The sequence below is a fragment of the Pelmatolapia mariae genome, linkage group LG1, assembly GCF_036321145.2.
Source record: "Pelmatolapia mariae isolate MD_Pm_ZW linkage group LG1, Pm_UMD_F_2, whole genome shotgun sequence".
Lineage (NCBI taxonomy): Eukaryota > Metazoa > Chordata > Actinopteri > Cichliformes > Cichlidae > Pelmatolapia > Pelmatolapia mariae.
Window position 1 is genome coordinate 25,272,436 of NC_086227.1, and position 21,282 is coordinate 25,293,717.

The 21,282-nt window shown below is 42.1% G+C and overlaps 1 protein-coding gene across 1 annotated transcript in view; it reads right to left on the bottom strand.

The window, feature by feature from the left end:
• LOC134629644 (CUB and sushi domain-containing protein 1-like) overlaps positions 1-21,282 on the bottom strand; it is a 316,340-nt gene that overhangs the window by 23,613 nt on the left and 271,445 nt on the right. Inside the window, exons 52-61 of the mRNA XM_063477161.1 lie at positions 20,959-21,144; positions 20,404-20,601; positions 18,187-18,360; positions 16,940-17,113; positions 16,485-16,658; positions 15,037-15,225; positions 13,328-13,504; positions 9,010-9,195; positions 5,033-5,209; positions 4,342-4,527 (exon numbers count right to left, since the gene is read on the bottom strand). Of these exons, the coding sequence (XP_063333231.1) occupies positions 4,342-4,527; positions 5,033-5,209; positions 9,010-9,195; positions 13,328-13,504; positions 15,037-15,225; positions 16,485-16,658; positions 16,940-17,113; positions 18,187-18,360; positions 20,404-20,601; positions 20,959-21,144 (1,821 nt within the window). The remainder of the gene's footprint in view (positions 1-4,341; positions 4,528-5,032; positions 5,210-9,009; positions 9,196-13,327; positions 13,505-15,036; positions 15,226-16,484; positions 16,659-16,939; positions 17,114-18,186; positions 18,361-20,403; positions 20,602-20,958; positions 21,145-21,282) is intronic.

Consider the following 21,282-nt stretch of genomic DNA (forward strand, 5'->3'; position numbering starts at 1 on the left):
CCAGTGCCGCCTGTAGTCCAGGCCCCAGGGCCACCAGGTTCACCCGTTCACTCCACGCAGGGAGGAAGTCTTACGTCTTCTCAGTGTACTTTTCAGGGTTTAGCCGCCGTTGGTACAGTTTGCCACTCCAGGGCTTCCCCAGAGGCTAGGTGTCAGGCCCCAGCTAATTCTGGACCCCTGCAGTTTAAGCAGCCCCCTGAGTACCACCTCATGTCAGCGTTGCCTGGGCGGAGCCAGTGCTCAGTGCATTGTCAGTCGCCACTGTGTCAGCTAGTGGCCTCCATGACTGCTGGCTTGGTCATGGCTTCTGCTGGAGGGTCCGAGGGACCGCTCCGGCCTTCGTCTCTAGTCTCCGCTGGAGGGTCCGAGGGACCGCTCCAGCTTTCGTCTCTAGTCTCCGCTGGAGGGTCCGAGGGACCGCTCCGGCCTTCGTTTCGTGTCTCCGCTGGAGGGTCCGAGGGACCGCCCCGGCCTTCGTTTCGTGTCTCCGCTGGAGGGTCCGAGGGACCGCCCCGGCCTTTGCCTCGTGTCTCCGCTGGAGGGTCCGAGGGACCGCCCCGGCCTTTGCCTCGTGTCTCCGCTGGAGGGTCCGAGGGACCGCTCCGGCCTTTGCCTCGTGTCTCCGCTGGAGGGTCCGAAGGACTGCTCCGGCCTTTGCCTCGTGTCTCCGCTGGAGGGTCCAAGGGATCCGTCCGGCCTTTGCTTCCTGTCGTCGCTGGAGGGTCCAAGGGATCCGTCCGGCCTTTGCTTCCTGTCGTCGCTGGAGGGTCCAAGGGATCCGTCCGGCCTTTGCTTCCTGTCGTCGCTGGAGGGTCCAAGGGATCCGTCCAGCCTGCAGTGCCTCCGTCTTCGGCGTCCACGCCGCCGCCAGCTGCAGCGCCTCCGTCTCCGGCGTCCACGCCGCTGCCAGCTGCAGCGCCTCCGTCTCCGGCTTCCACGCCAGCTGCAGCCTCTTCATTCACGCCAGCTGCAGCCTCTTCGTTCACGCCAGCTGCAGCGCCGCCGCCTCCGGCTTCCACGCCGCCGCCTGCAGCGCTTCCGTCTCCGGCTTCCATGCCAGCTGCAGCCTCACCGCCTCCGGCTTCCACGCCGTCGCCGCCTGCAGCGTCTCCGGCTTCCGCGCCGCCGCCAGCTGCAGCCTCACCATCCTCGCCTGCTGCAGCGCCTCCGTCTCCGGCTTCCACGCCGTCGCCTGCTGCAGCGCCTCCGTCTCCGGCTTCCACGCCGTCGCCTGCTGCAGCGCCTCCGTCTCCGGCTTCCACGCCGTCGTCAGCTGCAGCCTCATCATCCACGCCAGCTGCAGCCTCATCATCCACGCCAGCTGCAGCCTCATCATCCACGCCAGCTGCAGCCTCATCATCCACGCCAGCTGCAGCCTCATCATCCACGCTAGCTGCAGCCTCATCATCCACGCCAGCTGCAGCGCCTCCGTCTCCGGCTTCCACGCCGTCGTCAGCTGCAGCCTCATCATCCACGCCGTCGTCAGCTGCAGCCTCATCATCCACGCCGTCGTCAGCTGCAGCCTCATCATCCACGCCGTCGTCAGCTGCAGCCTCATCATCCACGCCGTCGTCAGCTGCAGCCTCATCATCCACGCCGTCGTCAGCTGCAGCCTCCGTGTCCTCTTCCTCGTCTGGTCCAGCCTCCGTGTCCTCTTCCTCGTCTGGTCCAGCCTCCGTGTCCTCTTCCTCGTCTGGTCCAGCATCATCATCATCAGCTTCTTTGGCTTCCGCAGCTGCCACGCGGCCGCCCGGTCCGGCCTTGCCTGGTCCGGCCTCAGCCTCGCCTGGTCCTGCTGTGGCAACTCTGCTGTCAGAGCCGGCTCGACCTGCGCCTCCTCGCCTTTGTTGGCCGCTTTTCAAGCCTCCGAGTCGGCATCATGGCCGTCGAGGGCGGCCCCCTGAACTGTTTGCCCGGCGCCGCCGTTGCCGTGCGCACGGTCGGCCGCCTGAACTGCTTTCCCCTTGGCTCCTGTGTTGCCGGCCCCCGGGCCGGCCCCCTGAACTGTGCCCACGTCGCCGCCGCTGCCGTCCTCACGGCCGACCCCCTGAACTGTGCCCACGTCGCCGCCGCTGCCGTCCTCACGGCCGACCCCCTGAACTGTCTGGGCTCCGGTGCTGTCGGCCCCCTGGCCGTCCCCCTGAACTGTGTCCACGTTGCCGTCCTCACGGCCGGCCCCCTGAGGTGTTCTGATTTGGACTGTTTTCTTGAGCGCTGGTGTGTTTCTTTTCTTTTGGTTTTGGGACTCGTGTTTTGTTTTTTGCTGTCTAGTGCACCTGTTTTGTTTTGCTCCGAGCCCTCCGTCCTGGACCCCCGCCGCCCGCCCTGGTCGGGTTTTCTGTTTTTCGGGCGGTTTTGTTTTTCTTGTTGGGCTGTCTGGGGCCAGCCTTCGAGGGGGGGGTACTGTCATGATCCTGGGTCCTTTTGACCCAGCGTTTTGTGTTTTTCTATTGTGATTTTGGTTCTGTTCTTCCTCTGTTTAGTGTTTATTCAGTTCTGCCCATGTGTTCCTGTGTTTAGTCCGCGTTTCTTAGTCTGTGTCTTTGCTTGTGTAGTTCCTGTTTTATTGTGAAGGTCTGTGTCTGATGTCAGTGTGTTCTGTTTACGTTTTCCCCTGTCTCGTCAGTCCTGATTTCTCCCAGCTGTGTCTCCCTTCTGTTGTCCATTCCCTGATTACTTCCCTGTGTATATTAGCCCTGTGTTTGCCCCTGCTCAGTGTCGCGTCGTACCCTCAACTAGCTGTGTGTTTTGCCTCTGTGTTTCCAGTGTTTTGGTCTCCAGCTCCAGTTTAGTATTTCTGTTCTAGTGTTTTAGTTCTCTAGGGTTTTTGTTTGCTTTTGGTGAGTTTAGTTAATTCAAGGTTTTTTCCCAGCAATAAAGCTGCGCTTTAAGTTGAACCCCCGTGTCTGAGTCCTGCATTTTGGATCCACCTCTCCTGCCTGCCTGCCACACAGCCAACCATGACAACTTCTGCTTTTCCTCTCTGCAGGTCTTTCTGCTTCCCTCTCAGTAGCCTCTATTCCTGCTTTCTCAGTTTTTTTCATCTCAGTTCAAAGCCTCTCCAACTGCAGGAGCCAGCAGGAGATTTTCTGTTTGTGGGAAGAAACGGCAGGGTGGATCTCAGGAAACATTCCTTTTTACTGTTGTTGAGTATCATAGTCTAAACTCTAAATATGGCCTGTTGTAAAACTCTGAGCCATTTCAATTTAATGCATTCCTTTTTTATTCTCCTCTTTGTGTTTGTGGGAAAACAGAAGGTTTCAGGAAATAAACCCTGATTTAACACCCTGTTATAGTGAGGAGCAATGTTATTCTTCCTGTGGCCTAATCTTCCACTTCTTCCACTAATGTACTGTTGAATTCACAAGCTGTTATTTACTATACCAGTTCGCATTGCAATACTGTTTTTCTTAGTTAAATTGCCCTTTGTTTTTTGTGCTCTCTACCATTAACTACTATCACAATTCTTCATTGTTTGCTACCATTAGAAGATCTCATTACATTGAGATTTGACACTATAATATGTCTAGTCCATGTGCTTTTATTATTTCAATGCAGAATACAACAAAACTTTTTATACTTTCCGTTCTGACTTACTTTCTTGAATTCTTTGGTTTGATTTGACCACTTTATAGACAAAAAAAAAGAAATGAAGATAGATAAAGCTAGAAATATCACGAAATTGTGGGGAAATATATTTATAAAAGTTATGTATATTATTCTGTTATTAATTGATATCAGAATACATGCTCATAATTTTAAATATCAGTTATAATACAGTCTTGCCTACTGGACATCCTACATAAATAATATTGTACTGTATACAATGTTTACATTTTCAAGCCTCACTTAATTTATATTATTTTGCTATTCATTTAATTGAATTTTTATTTTTTTCAGGTTTTATAGAATTTCTTGTTTAAATTTTCAATTTAATTATGAATCAAATTCTGGGACAATTAGCAAACGTTTTTAGGAAAGAAATCGGAATATTCTTGTTTCACTTTTTTGGCAAATCATAGACATTTACAGAAGGAATCCATCATTTTTATTTTCATATATCAGAAAATATTATCATATACCTTAACTTCTCCTTATAACCAGTGGGCTAATCTAAACAAAGTTTTGCATCAAAACATTGCCACACATACTGCACTTATTAACATCTATATGTTACAAAAAACATTTATTATAATTCTCTCTTTTTTGGGGATTTTATAAAATCAGTCCAAAACAGAAATGGACATTTTCTTTCCACCAGTCTGAAAGAAAACATGTTTAGTAAACATGCTTTTATCCATAACTATGGAAACAGTTATGTAGAGTATTACTTCCTCATACCTTTACAGCTGGGTTTAGTTTGGTTCCAGGTTCCATCTTTTATGCAGCGCAGAACGTTGCGTCCATGTCCAGGTGGTTCCATCAAGTGACCGGGGTTGCAGCGGTAGATCACTGTGTGGTTGAAGTTAAACTCTCTTCCTATATAGATTCCATTGGCTATTGTCCCAGGATCACCACAACTGATCACTAAAGGAAGTAACAAAAATGTTATGGTATAAGTAAGCCTAAATCTGTCATACAGTGGTGTGCCAGTAAGCCTGGAGCTGTGGATGAGTGCAGTATCATTTAAAACCAAAGCATAAAAACTGTGCTTTCTAAAATGTCATAAAAACTGTGCTTTCCGTTTACTCAAATTACTTTCTCCTTCCTCACTGTAACTTCCCTGAAGCACATTCCAACTTCATTCTATCTACCTCCCACCTCCTTCTCCCCCTTTCCCTACACATCTGTCTGCCTCTGTTAAACTTTACACTTTAAAATCTCTCACACAAGAGACCTTGTGCAGTTCTGAAGATACACAGCAGCTGCTTTCCCAGTCCCTGAACAATTTATGCTACTCTTGAACCATTTGCTAAAGAAAAACGCTGCCATACATATAACAATAATGATAATATTTTAATCAGCGCTTCTAGGCTGTGTGAGAATCCCATGCTGTTTGAACTAATCACTCAGACAGCAACGATCATCCTACCAGTGCAATCTGGGGGTTGTCCTGTCCACGTCCCATTGGTTGTGCAGTGTCTGGTGGTCAGGCCTGATGTTTTGAAGCCTTCCCAGCATGTGTAAGCCACTGAGCTGCCGAAGGTGATGCCATCACTGAAGACAATTCTGCCATGTGCTGGGGTGCCAGGGTTGCCACAGGATACAGCTGAGGGGTGAGGAAATACCAATCAGCGTTGATTAAACTCAGCGATAATATCGGTGTAAGCAATACTGTCTTCCTGTCCCTCAGGGCTGATCAGCTGTGGGCTACAATAATGAGATTATCACTGGAGTCAGCTGGAAATAACATAAAATATCTCCTTGAGGTAGTGAAGCTGATTAATGATTAAAAGCTGTTGGGCTAGGGCGACCCCAAAGCTGAGCGCTCGTCCCCAGGTGAGACTTTTACTGCATGTTTCTGTCTCTCTCCATTTTCACTATCCAATCAAGGCAGAAATGCATAAAATAATGTAAAAAAGGAGTGTGTTTGAGTGATCCTTTGCTGTTAATTACAGATGAATTACAGTTGTGTCGTAGTGAGTGAGGGGAAGTTGTTAAAACCCCTACATCACTAACTTTAACCTCCAAAACGCCACTGAGCCAAGTACAACACCTATAAAAGATCCAAGGTCAGGTGCTGCCTGGTCGTGCTTACTGTTTGCCAAAACATCTGCGAGGTACAGCAATTGTAGAGGAAAACAAATGATGGCAAGAAGCAGCACTGGGTCATGTAGCAGGACTGTGGAGCTAATTATCAGTCAATACTTGTGGACAATGTCCTTCCTGAGTCATCTTTGGGGAGAACACAGTTGCAGAGATGAGAGCACAGAGAATACAGAAATATATTTAAAGATTGGCTGTGTGCTTGACATTGCAGCATTCATTAAGTCACACTGGTGTTCATGTTCACAGCTGCTTCAACAGTTCCTCTACTAAAGCCTATAGTGAATCTGAGGGGTTCCCTTTTATTTTGTGGAAAAAGTCACCCTCTGTGATGTCTTCTTTTGAGCCACGGACGTTTTCTTTGTGTCTGAGCCGCAGCTGGTCTTGTAGATTGTAAGACAAAATTGTCAGGGGAAGGTTCATGAATGCAGCGGGGAAAGCACTACGACTCTATCTAGTGAGCCATCGACCTTTAGTCTGCTGGCACAGCACATTAACAGAACCGACAGAAATTAGCAACCAGCCACAGCACATTTCACTAATAAGATCATGACAGCTGACAGCCTTTAACAATCAAACACCTATTGATGGCATTCATTAGCCAGAACTCTTAAATGCCTCGTTCAAAAGTACGTGAGACAGCGTGTAGGTGGAGCACATCATACAAAGCTGCATGTGCGTCTATGACAGCTAGCTATTTTTTCTTTAAATCTGTGAGTAACAGTTTGTAGATGAGTGTGTATTTAATTGGAATTGTGTATGGATTTCTTTGCATTTGTGTGTGTCAGTGACAGATGTCTTACCCTCTCTGAATCAGCTTTAAACCACTATTAGCTTAATGAAAAACAACTGTAGACAGACATAAATAATTACCTTACACAATCACAGACAATGGCACACACAAACACAAACACACTTCTAAGGTGTGTGTGTGTCTGTACGACTGACTTGATATTTACGTCAGTTTTTCAACATATGCAAGCAAGTCAAGACTTACAAGAGGTTAAAATTAGAGACTGTCTGCAGTTTCTCAACCACACACTTTCCACAACAGCTTGGTATAATTTCAGTTTAGAGCTTTGTGTCTTAAAGTTCCAGAGATCTGTATTATTTTAAACACATACAGTCTAAAGATAATGATTTCCAACACGAAGAAAAAATCACATTATGAGATTGAGCATTTCCAAAACATGCCATTTTCAGGCTTGGAAACACTTTTGTAACAACTCGGTAAGTAAAAAAAAAAAGCATGGTAATTTGATGTAAAACGTGTCAAACAAATAAATGCAATTTAGCAGCTAAATTTACGTACAATAGTAAGTACGCTTTGTCCTATTGTTAGTATACTGGTGACTTTTTGTGTCACAGGCACATAAACAAGCACTGATACATTGTGACTCCCTCTTCCTCGACCTAACAACTCAAATTGCTGCGAGAATAAATCGTCTATCCAACTGAATTTAAAATTTGCATCAGACTACAGTGTAGACCATGTCTGCTTTACTCGGCCTGAATATCTGTGGTGAAAATCGGCAAGGCTACACAGGCAGCAGCTAATGGTTCCAGTGTCTCTACAGTTCTAGGGGGACCCACTTTAATTTTCCCTGGATTCCCATGGGTTCAAAGAGTGTCTTTGGAAACTGCTGTTGTCGACTATAGGATGCCGTTTACTAACACAGTGCTGTCAAAGATCCAACTTATTTACGAGTGACACACTTCAATCCTTTGTGTCTAAGCATGCACACAAACAAACAAACTTGAGTCTTCATATTTTAAATTCAACAACCGTCTTACGTTATGCGTCTCTGGTGTTACATCTCTGAATTTTGAGAACATATTAAAATGACCACTTATGGACAAACAACGTTGTTAATGATTTATTACTGCGTTCTTGCTGCAGAATTTTAGACCGCAGTGAGTAACTGAAAATCAGCAGAGGAATTACACTCGCTCAAGAGCCTATATAATGCTTATTTAAAAATTAATGGCTTTATTTAGGATCAAAGTATGTACACATACTCTAGTAAAATTCACACTGCTACACAAACTCTGAAACGCTGTTTTTTCTTTCCTGTTTCTTTAAGCTGTCCTTTCCTGTCTTTAAGCCCAGCCTACTCTAATAGGTCAATCACAATGTGGCAAAGGAATGTTGGTTGTGTATCTTAATTATGTGATTACAGATATAACTCTGTAAGTGTCAGCTGGTAACACAAAAACCCAGGATGCAACTATGTTTGAACCAGAACCAGACCAAGAACATAGAGAGGGTCCTGCAGAGGTCAATAATTCATTTTGCATTATCATACCCCAAACCGCAGTTAGCATTTATTTTTCACATATGCACAAGTAGGGAGTGCCAGCTAAAGTTTACAGCAACTTGCACTGTGGCAAGAGTGCAAAAAAGACTCTTGTCTTCACTTTTAGAGCCAGCAGCAAACCAAGAGCATGCTTTGCACGCCGATGAGAGACGTTGGAGATCAGTTTTGCAGAAGTGTCTCTAGCAAGCAAATGAAAAATGGCAGACTGCAAGGCAGCTGCTCATTAATATTCAAAGCAATAAAAGAAACGGAAAACCCAAGAAGTGTAATATCAGCATTTGTAACATAAAACCTCTATATTTAACTCTATCTGTATCACATATGGGCAAAGTATGGTGGACCATCTCAGTCTGGCCAACATATTACAGTAAAAAAAATGAAGTAAAATGAGTTAAAAAGAAGTTTACGAAAACCCGAAGACTCAATAAATATGTGTAATATCAATTATCCAATATGGGCCCTTCACTCTTACTTTATCTAAATCACTATGACTCTCACAAAAAAGAAAATACTTAGGATAAAGATCTAAATGATTAAATCCATATATCACGCAGACTTTATAAGCAAATCTTGTTTGGTTCCTTTTATATCAGGGTATATTTTTAAGGCAATGTTTTATAGAATCTAGTCTGAGGCCCAAAGGTAACCTCAAAAGAGACAAAGACGACTTGCCATCAAAGTGTATGTTTTCAAAACAGACAGTTCAGCATGTTGTCACATTTAAATTTCTTGTATAAAGCAAGCAGCAGCCTTTTAAAGGCTCTATATAAATAGAATACAGATAAGAAGAGCCCATAAATATCTATCTCGAGTCAAGGAGAAAGTACTGCTTCGATTTTCAGCGCTATGACAGAAAATAACTAAATAAATAAAAAGTTCTATATGCTGTGTAAAGTGTAAGCTGCAGTTTACGTTTCACTCAAGTTCAAGTGCCAAACTTTCACCTAACATGGGGAATATAAATGGTCATTTTGACACTTCCCACCTTGACAGACAGGCTGTGTACCACTCCAGGTGCCATTATGAAGGCAGGTCCTCTCGGCTGACCCAATCAGGTTATATCCTGCCTCGCAGCTAAAGCGCAAAAGGCTCTTGGTTTTAAATTCCTCTCCTCCTATACGGGCACCATGAGGAGGGATCCCTGGGTCTCCACAGATTCCAGCACTCACACCTATAGCAAGAAAGCAAGCATAAAGTTAATGTACCAAACTCAACAATGCTCTTAAAAACCAAATGACTCCCCCACCCCCCAACATAATCCTGGACTGCTGCGACACAAACATAGAAACACATCAAAGCACATCAATTTGCACAGTGAATCCAAATACACTTGCTGCAGTCATGTCCATTAGTGTTCTAATAGGTGTTAGTGATTTTGTGCAACTAAATGGTAAAATGCTAGATCAGGAGGTCGTCTCTCACTGGGATCATTATGCTAAAAATACACGCAAGCATTCATGCTAGAGGTCAACAACATCAACTAAACAGCATATGCACTGGAGAAATTGCAATGACACAATTTGCCTGCTTACCCTTTTCATATACAGTAACTCACACATAGATGCACATACCCAGACATGCAAACTTTGTAGAACTGTACTTTGCATTTAGGCTATACCAAATTGTTCTAGCATTAAAAGCACTGAGCGTGTCACAATTTTAGCAGCTTAAATTCCATCGGTAGGGATTTGTGAGTTTAACAGGGTACAGCGCCAAATGCAGTGTCTTGCATCTCAATGAGTTCTTCAGCTGCAGGATGTATTCTGCCCTGCTGAGTGCTCTGTTTTGAGGCCAGCAGAGTAAGCTTATTGCATTTCAGCTGTTGAGACTGTTGATGCTGAGTTTAGAAATGATCGGTTGTAGTGTTGTGGGATCTGTGTAACCCCAGTGTAGAGGAATGCTTACAACCTGAGAAGTGAACAAGGACTCTGCCACCTCTCTATTCCTGCCTGTTTCTAACATGTGCAGTTCAAGCCAGGAAATATGCCCTGTAGTATAAAGTGTGCTCAGTTTCCAGCATGTAAGAGATCATTATGTCTCTGTGTTTGTGATAAATTGCAGAGGTAACAAAAACGACATTAATATACTTTGTCAAGATAATTTACACAAGCAAAACTGTCAAATGGTGACATAGTTCATAAATTCGTAATGCAATAAAAAGCATATAAAAACTGAACAAAGTTTTTTTAACAGCTTGAAAATGTTCAAATAATTTCTCCCTTCATCTTTTTTTGTAGAACAAATGAGAGGACATGTGCGATGAAGGGCAGCGAGGTCATGGGGTGGTTGGTTCTCAGTAAGCTGGAAGGTAGGTAATTATAATCAAAGATATAAACAGCTTGCTGCAATTTGTCACTTATTAAATTGATTAACTGATTTAAAATTATGGCGTCTCTTCTGGTATGTTATTCATGTCTGGAACTGTGGAAAGTGGAAAATCGAATCCAGAGATAAATATTCATAGAGCACAAGGACTAACTTTCAATCATAATATGACGTTTCTTAGGTGACTGTCTACCACTGTCATTTCCTCAATACAGTACATCACACCCTCTGATCTAAAATCAAAAAACAATACGGCTGAAGAATTGAGTGGTTCTGAAACACACAGGGAGCCTGTCCGTCAGTCAGAGATACCTGTCAGTTCCAGTTAATACTTCACAGTATATTATGCGGAGGCAAAACAAAGATGTCTTCGTACTGACTTGCCTGTGGGGTATGGCTCACTGTTTTTGTTCCAGATGGGGTGTTGCTGTTTTTTTAATAGCTCAATCTTTTGTTCTCAAAAAACACTTGTTTCATTCTTCAATTCCCTGGAATTCTACTGTTTTTACCTTTAATCAGTGAGTTTTTGCTATTTTGTAGCCTTTACTGGTACTGTCTACCATCTGACAAGATCTCTGTAGTGTATGTATAGACTAGCATGTTTTTTCTTCATTTTTACTACTTTCTACATTGTAGATACATATTGAAGACATCAAATATACGACACAAGATATATAGAATTATGTAGCAAAGAAAAAATTGATAAATAACTCTAAATATGTTTTATATTTTAGATTCCTGAAAGTAGGGACACTTTGTTAACAGCGCTGCAAACCCCTGGCCTTCTGTCAATGAGCTTTATGATGTAGTCGCATGAAATGGTTTCACTTTACAGGTGTGCGTTGTCAGGATTCATTTGTGGAATTTTTTTGCCTTCTTAATGGGGTTGGGACCATAAGCTGTGTTATGCAGGTTGGTACACAGCTGACAGCCCTATTTGACAACTGTTAGAATTTACATTATTGCAAGAACCAATCAACAAGTAAAGAGAAACAACAGCCCATCATTACTTTAAGAACTGAAGGTCAGTCAGTCCAGAAAATTGCTAAAACTTTGAATGCATCCCTAAGTGCAGGTGCAAAAACCATCAAGCGCTACAATGAAACTGGCTCACATAAGGACTGCCCCAGGAAAGCAAGACCTCTGCTGCTGAGGATAAATTAACCTGAGTCACCAGCCTCAGAAACTGCAAGTTAACAGCACCTCGGATTAGAGCCCAGATATGGACATTACACTAGTGGAAATCTGTGCTTTGGTCTGATGATTGCAAATTTGAGATCTTTGGTTCCACCCGTTGTGTCTTTGTGCGAGACAGAAAAGGTGATCAGATGGTCTCTACATGCATGGTTCTCACTGTGAAACATGGATTGTGTGGGGGTGCTTTGTTGGTGACACTGTTGGGGATTTATTAAAAACTGAAGACACACTGAACCATCATGGCTACCACAGCATCCTGCAGCAACACGCCATCCCATCCGGTTTGCGTTTAGTTGGACCATCATTTATTTTTCAACAGGGCTATCTGACCAAGAAGGAGAGTGATGGAGTGCTGCGCTAGATGGCCTGGCCAGCACTCCGTCACCTGACCTTAACCCAATCGAGATGGTTTGGGATGAGATGGACCGCAGAGTTAAGGCAAAAGGGCCAGCAAGTCCTCAGCATCTCCAGGAACTTCTTCAAGACTGTTGGAAAACCATTTCAGGTGACGACCTCATGAAGCTCATCGAGAGAATGCCAAGAGTTTGCAAAGCAGTAATCAAAGCAAAGGGTGGCTATTTTGAAGAATGTAAAATATAAAAAATGTTTTGAGATTTACTACATAATTCCATATGTGTTTATTCATAGTTTTGATGCCTTCAGTGAAAATCTAAAATGTACATAGTCATGAAAATAAAGAAAACCCATTAAATCCCATTAAATGTCCAAACTTGACTGGTAGTGTACATGCAAGCAAACTCTAGAAATGATCATATAATGATGGTGACAGTATGTAGTAGCTCCAAAGTCAGCATGAACCTTTTTGTCTTTGAGACCACAGAATAAGGCGTAGTCAAACAAAATTGTTTTTCTCAGAGCTCAGGGTACAGTAAAGATATAGATACAAATACACAAATACAAAGAACAGTAAGTAATTTTATCAGATTAGATGGTAAATTCTGTGTGTATGTGCAGATAATCTTGTGGCCTTCAGTCCAGGTAGCGCTGGTCTCCAGCAGCTCTTTCGCATACATTACATTCTGCTTATGGTTTGGACCATGATATTAGATACCATGCCCGTAAGAGCACTGTCATCATTTGTAGAACCAATGAGGACAAACATCTAAGACTTTCCCAATTTTACATTGTCGAATAATAATCTTATTGTCTGTAATCAGGTCAAATATCTTGGACATCTTATTATAGCTCAAATACCAGAAGAGTTCTTTTTAGAGCATACTGTACATCTCTGCATACTTCATACTTGTGGACAAACTATACGAAGGTGACTCTACATAAACCTCATGTAGCCTATTCTAATGCCATGAGCTTATCACTGAAGAGACAAAGGTGGCTCAACACCAGCAGAGACTGGTACAATTATCTCTTTGTGGGAAGGTGATCTGATCTGAGTGTATTTTTTCTTTGTTTTTGTTGATGTGTTTTACATGAGTCTGGAATAAAGATTGATTGATTGGCACAAATTGCACACTGTTGTTGTGAGCAGGAGTGCTTGCCATACTGTAATATTTTATCTTAGTAATTGTGTTCTGCAAAGCCTTATTAAAAAGGCATTTCTGGATACAGATTTCCTTGTTGAAAGCCTCAGTGTACATGTGGTACATTTGCCTTATGTGTAAAAACAGGCACAGACTTATCGTGTGCTTTGAGTGCGCATATGTATGACAGCAACAGTGAATCATTCAACTTAGCCCTAATCCTGCACAAAATGTAAATCGTGTCTATTAGACATGCAGGTATATCAACTACTTTGACTTTACCAGTGCAGTAGGGTGGTGCTCCACTCCATGTACCATCTTCCTGACAGTGGCGAGTAGCATTGCCCACAAGCACTCCACCAGGTAGACAAGAGTACTGCAGTACTGAACCATATGTCCAACTGTTGGTCCCAGATACTACTACATTAGGGGGTACACCAGGGTCACCACAGGAAATAGCTACAGAGACAGCAAGAGATTGAAAGAGATAAAGAAGGGTTTAGTGTGTGAGTGTTTGTGTATGTCTCTGAATGTGTGTTTGAGTGTGGATGCGTCCAACTATAGATTACAGATACTATTGCTTCAGGTTGTGCAGCTGGGTCACTGCAGAGACAGCAAACAGGAGAGTGTTTTCAGCAAAAGAGGGGTGGGATTAATGCAAGCCCTTGTTGTTTTTGTGTGTGCATGCTTGTGTCAAAATACACAAACAGGGACTGCAAAAAGAAAGAAGTGTAGACATTAAATGTAGCATGAGACAGAGGCGCTAGCAGTTCAACCAAGGTGAACTGGAAGACAACCAAGGATGTTTTGGTTGTGTGATATGCACCTTAACCAATACAAGACAACTTATTATGACTTTGCAACTGTACAATAAAACATATGCACATAAATAATTAAACCTGCCTTGCTTACACCACATTGTAGCATACAGGCATGCAAGTAAAGCTTATTGAGTTTAACTGAATTGCCTGAGAGAGGGAGAGAAAACCAATAACTCATCTGAAATTAAATTCACTTCAGCCAGACAACACTGAAAGCATCTCTGCTTTTCTTCTATGTAGAAAACTAGAAAAAAATTAATTCCAAAGCATTTAAGCAACAGACGCCCAATTTTTTTCTTCAGCTTCAGAGAAATCTATGTTTTACAAAGCACAAGTTTCTGGAGGACACTGATATGGAACTGCTCTCGATTTTCTATTGCTGCCAAATGACTTGTCCTCCGATATCTCTCCTCACCCCCAAATTGTATTACTCCATCCTCTCCTTGCCCCTCTGTCATCACCCCTTTCCCCCCAATTTTCCGATAAGACCTTGTTTCGCGAATGCAACGCTCGATGCACAGACGCCAAGTGCTTCACCGATGTCTGCCCCTTCCTTCCTCTCTGTCTGATTTCTCATCTCTACACCTCTGTTCCTGTGTCTTTATTCTAAGCTTTTGTTCACCTTCTGTTCCCCTCTTCATCTGTGAATCTGCTTCCTTCTCACTATCACTCTCTAGTTTAATCTATTTGTTTCTATCAGCAATGGTAGCTTTCTAACAAGACCACCTATAGCCTTATGAGACACATTCCAACTTTCTTTTTCTGTAAACACACATGGACATAAATCATACTCAAACCTTTATGACTCTTTCTTTCACACCCTTTTCTTTTATGATTACTTTCTTCCCATTTTCTTTCTTGAACCCTCTCGTTTGCGCTCACTCTCTCATCCACTCCTCCTTATCCTACTCTCAAAGGCTCTTCAGGCTATTTCAATCCTCAAATGCCTATTCCAGAAAACAAAACAAAAAAAGCTACCTGCTTGTGACTACTTTTTTGAAGGCATGTTCTTATAAAAAAAATCCCAAAATTCTTCTGTTCACAACAGGAAAGACATTTTGCTTATAAGGAAATGGCTCTCATTCAGTATCTGCTTCTGTTACAGCTTTATTGTCACTTTTTCAATCGAGCCAAATATTTCCCCGATTGACTTCACTTGTTCACCCATACCTAGGCAACGAGGGATTGGCCGGTCCCACAGTCCATTATGCTGACATGTAAGGAGTGCAGAACCCAAAAGGTAGAAGCCTCGTTTGCAGTGGATTGCTACAGTCACACCATAGCTGAAGACTTCTGGGTAACGAAGGCCGGATTGGCGCACGCCATTCTCCACATGACCGGGGTCAGAACAGTTCACCACTGTACGAGAGAGCAGAAGAGCCATTTAAAAGTATTTACAAAGTTTTTACAATGCAAGCATATATAAAAGTGATGGCTATATATCATGGGAGCTTTGTGGGGTTGAGTGCTGAATACTCAATTACCATTTAACAAAGTTACAGTTTCATATCATCCATGCTGCTCTGCTCTGGTCTTCTTTAAACTGCTCTTTTGTCATACCCTGCTCTGTTTTTTGAAGCATTTTGTTCCCTATTCCCTCCTCCTGTCCCTTGTACTTTTTCTCTCTGGGTAGATGCCAGTCCAATAAGAGTGGAGTTTGATTTTCCCCATGTCGCAGGGGAGACTGACATTCACTCAAATTCAAGTCCATGGGGGAGACGCCTATGTGTGTTTGTGTGTGTGTGTTTGGCACCCTATGGGAACAAAGAAAGTTTCAGTCTTATAATTGACAGCTGCTGCTGTGAGGTAAAAAGAGGGAGGGAGAGCAGGATAAGACAGAAAATGTGGGGGAGATGGAGAAAGCAAGCAGGCAAGCGAGGATGAATCGCTTCAATGGGAAACCCATGTGAGCAACTACGTTATATCGATCTGCTCTCATGACTTTGCAAAATGCTTGTGTGTGCGTGCTTGAGTATATCATAACTGTTACACTACCAGGGGTGTAGAGAGGTTTGTACTGTAATGACCGTGCATGGTTAGCAGAGGATAAGAGCATGTCTCTGGACATGTACCCAGCTGTGTTTGTGCACGAATGAATTTATTAGTTTATTTGGAGATACACTGATTGTGTCAGAATTCATCTTGCAGATAAGATTTTGTTGTGTTCTCTCTTTTACTAGCAGCAGACTCGGTTCCAAAAGCAATTTCATTTACATAATGTGGGTAGAAGCAAATTCAGTCAACACATGCTGAACATACCACGGCAATCCACAATTTAAAGGAAAATCTGTTTTTTTTACAATACAACCTAGGGATAATTTTTGTCATTGAGGCCTTTTCTTTTATTTGGTTATGATTTTACTCAACAGATGTCAATAGCATCATGTTGGCTCCTCACACATAGATTCTATGATTTTAAAAGTGAAAAAAAGCTACATAGATAGTGTTAAATAGTTAAATTCTCTATTTCACTTACACAGAGCGTGTGTACATTTACTTTCTTGACAAGAAAATAATATAAAACTCTAATCTATAGAAGTGATTTAACAGAATAAAGCATTACAAGGATGTGCATGTGCATGAGTTGCTAGCTCTGTGTTAATGAATGTGGACGAGACCTTTGCAGACTGGTAAGGGGCTGCTCCACTGTCCGTTAAGTCGGCACTGAGCCCGAGCATTTCCACTTAGGACGTAACCTCTGTTGCAGGTGAAGTTGACCACATCATTGAGATTAAATTCGGTGCCATTGGTCCGCCCATTGGCTGGGTTGCCTGGGTGACCACAAGTGATTGCTGAGAGAGAAAGAGTGGCGAGAAATGTGATGAGAAACTTGAGGTTCGGAATAAGTATTGTGGTTCTCCCTCTTGATATTGTGTGATATTTCCAGCTTTTTTTAATGTTGGTGCACAGATATATTCACTGAAAAAAAATGTAAACTCTAAAAGAATAAATTGTGTGATGTCTCTGAAGATTTTCTTTATATAACAATATAGGTTTTAGCTTTTCATATTTGACAAAAGCAGCAAACAATCTTTAACTCCAAACCACGATGTTGTTGGTATTGTGAACTTACGGACACAGACAGGTGTTGTTCCAGACCACCGATGGTCTTGTTGGCAGATTCTGACTGATGTGCCAATTAGGCGATATCCTAACATGCACTGGTATACCACTGTGTCACGGTAACTAGATCCATCCCCGCTAATGTGGCCGTTGACTATAGGATCTGGAGAGTCACAGTGACCAGCTGGGAGAAGCAAAGCGACAGAAATTAATACAGCACAATGAAACACATCTTTAACTCACTCACACATCACTGAAGCTGGTTTTGTGTGCTGAGCCCTGATTTTAAACACATTCTGGCTCATTGTGCCAGCAGTCACTGTGGACTGCCAAATTATATGTAGGAGCTTAGATGCTTAAACGTTCAAATGTCTGTCTTCGCAAATCATCTTTCAAAGACTTTAGTTCTAAACTTGCAGCAATTACAGATGGACAAAAGTCTCTTAAAAACAGTCCTTTAAACAATTTTTTTCATGCACTACATCTGCCCGGGATTACTTAAAGCTTCAGCACATAAATTGCCAGACTCCTGTGAGCTGAGGTGTAAAGAAATTCTGAATTGTATTTGACACTATTTCATCTGTTAACAGATGTGTTTCAAAGTCTATCCCTTTTTCTTGATGTTTGTGTATCTAATGGAATCAGCGTCTGAGTACTATGACCTGTTTTATTAGTACTTATACCTATTAACAGTTTCATGTCTCCACATCTTAAGATTCTCCAGATAAATAGTCCACCCAGTTCTGAATGGTCACTTGGTTATTGCCAAAGGTTAAAAGTTAAAAATAACTAGCCTTTCTAAAATTGTTACAAGTAGAGACTTATTTCTAATTTTAAGAGATAGTATTACTATTGTTTTTTTTAGGTCAGCAAATATCATCTCTATCAATAAATGACAAATACTGTTATATTTTGCCATCAATATCTCAAAAGAATATGAGGGTGGATGTGAAATTTGCAGGTGTAACATGAATATTAACAATGTGCTATCTTATCAAAGTTGTACATATAGGCTCTCCTTGTTCATTACATTGACTTAGGTGATCTATTCCATGGTTTTAGTGAGGTACTAATCAGGTTGGATTTTTCTCATTAATGTAATTTGAGATGAGACAATGCTTTGATTTTACTTTAACAGCTTGATACATTTCTTTTCCAATGACTTATATTTTGAATCAAATTGTTCATTTTTGTGCCAAAGTGACTTAGGATAAACCACAACATCTTGAACATCTTATCACATTCAATGGACATTACCTAGACACCTGGTCTCTACACCACTCCACAGCCCATTAGCGCCACACTCCCTCACATGAGATCCCACCAGCGTGTAGCCATGGTTACACATAAAGATTGCAGTTGCTCCGAATGTGGTCAACGTCCCCAGTTTGGTACCAAAAGGTGGGGAAGGAAGTTCCCCGCAGGAGATAACTAAATAATGAAATAAATGTGTCATTACAAAGTAACAGTACATAACATCGTGGTGCAAATTATACTTTTCCATCTTTTACAAAATCTGCAAATAAAGTGGTCTGTGTCGTCAAGCCTTCATCATGATTGGTCAGTTAAATGAAGCATTACAAGACTACCATCCTAAATTTAAACATGGTAAATTTTTGTTTTCCAACACAATATCTATCTGAATTTATTTCCTTCAGAAGATTTAAGCTCATTCTGCCTTAATATCCTGGGAGACACAGCTTTAAAGTCACTGGCTAATTTAAACAGACACTTCTGTTACATTGCCAAATCCCTTGAAACTGCTGCAATGATAGGTAGGTCAGCTCAAACACTACCTAGAGAAATTAACAAAAATGTATCCAAATAAAGTCTTTAAACCACTGGCTTAATGTAAAATACATTTAAAATGTTAATCATTTTTTTAAAACTTTTCCAGTGTACACATTTCACTTTTCCATTGGCATATCATATATTATGCAACAGTATGAAATTATGTAGCCTACTGGAAAGTTGTCAAAGTCCCAATGTTCTGTCACAGCCTCTCTTTATGAAACAAGCAGCAAAGACGCATTGCATAGTAAGACTGTATTGGTACAGACAGTATTTCACTACTATCGACATATACCCCACATTTAGGAAGCACAGACTGCATTCTGTTTGAAAGAGATACAGTCCCTAGACAATGTGCAGTGGTTAATATCCTCAGGCGTTTCGAAACACATACACCCCTGGTAACTAATTTCAAAAAAAGTAGAGGAAATAGATAAAACCTCACGCACAACCACACATAAAGCAGCTCCCTCTCAAATATACCGACGACAGAGGATTATGCACATGCATGCTTGCCCCTCAAAGCAGGTGAAAAGCACAGTTGTTGTTGTTTTTTAAACTAAACATGGCAATTATGCTAGGAAAGTAGCTTTCTTTAATTATTCCAAGTCTCCCCTCATTTCTTTATATCTTGCTAGGAAAATGGGAAACAGGTGCACTGATTAGAAATCATACCTGAAATACAGAACATATAGCAAAAACATTTATGCCATTTAAAAGGTCTTGAAAGTCAATATTTTGTATGATCACCTTTATTTTTTTAACAGTCTGAAATCTCTTAGGCAAATTTCTTATCATTTCTTTGAATAGTCTTTAGAAATGGTTTTCCAGGCTTCTTGAAGGATATTCAAAGCTCTTTTTTTGAATTTTCACTGCCTTTTGTTCAGTTCTCTGTCAAGATGATCTCACACTGCTTCAGTAATTTTGAGGTCAGCTGACCTCACCTTTCCTGACCAAGGTGAACAAAAGCCCATTCCTCTGAAAATGGTCAGATACAAGGGGTGGACTGAAAATGAGAAAAAAACAGGCAGCCGATGTCAAAAGAAAAACTTTGAAAACTTTTAGAAAGCGTGGATAACTATTGCTCATGGCTGCTTTAAAAAATTACATGAAAGTCAAACTCCTTGGAAGAAAAGATAAAAAAATTATGGGCACATCTTTGTAAATGTCTCTTGTTCCTGTTTTTTCCCTCGTTACTCCCTCGTGTATTTAACCCCTGTTTTCCTTTGCCCTTTGTCGTGTCGTAACCCTGTCACTGCTGTGTGTTTCCCTCATGTGCCTGTTTAGATCCTAGCTTCTCAGTTCCAGGGTTTGTTTTCTTGTGGTCCAGCTTACATTCTAGTTTTCCAGTGTTTCAGTCCTTAGTTACTATGTTCAGGGCTTTTGTTTGTTTTCTGTGAGTTTATGTTAAGGTGGATTTCCCAGCAATAAAGCTGCCATTTTCAGTTAACCTCCCGTGTTGTTAGTCCTGTGTTTGGGTCCTACAACGTGCCTGCCACACAGCTGAACCGTGACAGTTTTATGTATGATCTGACTCATGAATAATGTTCAGTATAATTCTACTAGTGGAAATTTAGAAGGTGCACCAAGTACTAATTTTATTATCATGCACTTAAGTGAGGGGATGAGCTGATTATGAGCTAAGACAGTCATAATAGTGTCTTTGTGTGTATCAGTACTTACTCTTACAGGTAGCTGGGGCATCTGACCCCTCCCAAGTTCGGTTGGCAAGGCACCGAAGAGTCCGATGCCCCGCACCTAAATAGTACCCGGTTGAGCACTCCAGCATCACCACAGAACCAAACTCTCCCAGCCTACCAGAAATTAGGCGGTAGGTCATGTGATCTGAGAGGACGCCGTCAATGCTGGGGCAGTGGACCGCTGGACAAAAATTTAATGAAATGATACAGTTATATAAAATGTAACTGAACGGCAGGTGACTTTTAATTCTTAATTAAAATCTCTGATAATGTACTATTTGTATAAATTATAATTGTATAAATTAAAATGTATTACTTATTTATAATTCTAAACAAACTCCAAATTAATGATTGATTTAGTGGACAAAAGTTTTTTTGAAAAATAAATGATGTGTGAGTCATCTTCTCAAAATGCATCCTGGACACTGAGAAGAGAGCTTCCAGCTAGAGGCTCTAGCTTTTCCTAGATATACCAGTGCTTACTTTTTTGTCAACTAATACATTTACCCATCCTTATATTAAAGTTAGAAATACGTACGTAGACATCTGGAGACTGAGGCAGCATTGCTCCAGCTGCCATCCTCCAAACACATGGCAGTCATCGGAACACCTGGGTCAAGGTGGTAACCATGGTTACACTGATAGGTGACCTGGCTCCCAACAGTATACTGGTAAGCATGGAAGCTGCCGTTTCCCGGTGACGGAGGTATGCCACATGAGACAGCTGCCACATAACAAAAAGAAAAGTGTTGCAGGAGGAATCCTTTACAACTGCAATTTTTTGATCCTTTTTACCTTTGTTCATTATCACTAAGAAGACAGAAATAATTGGTTTAAAATGTCTGTGAAGGTTCTCAGTCAT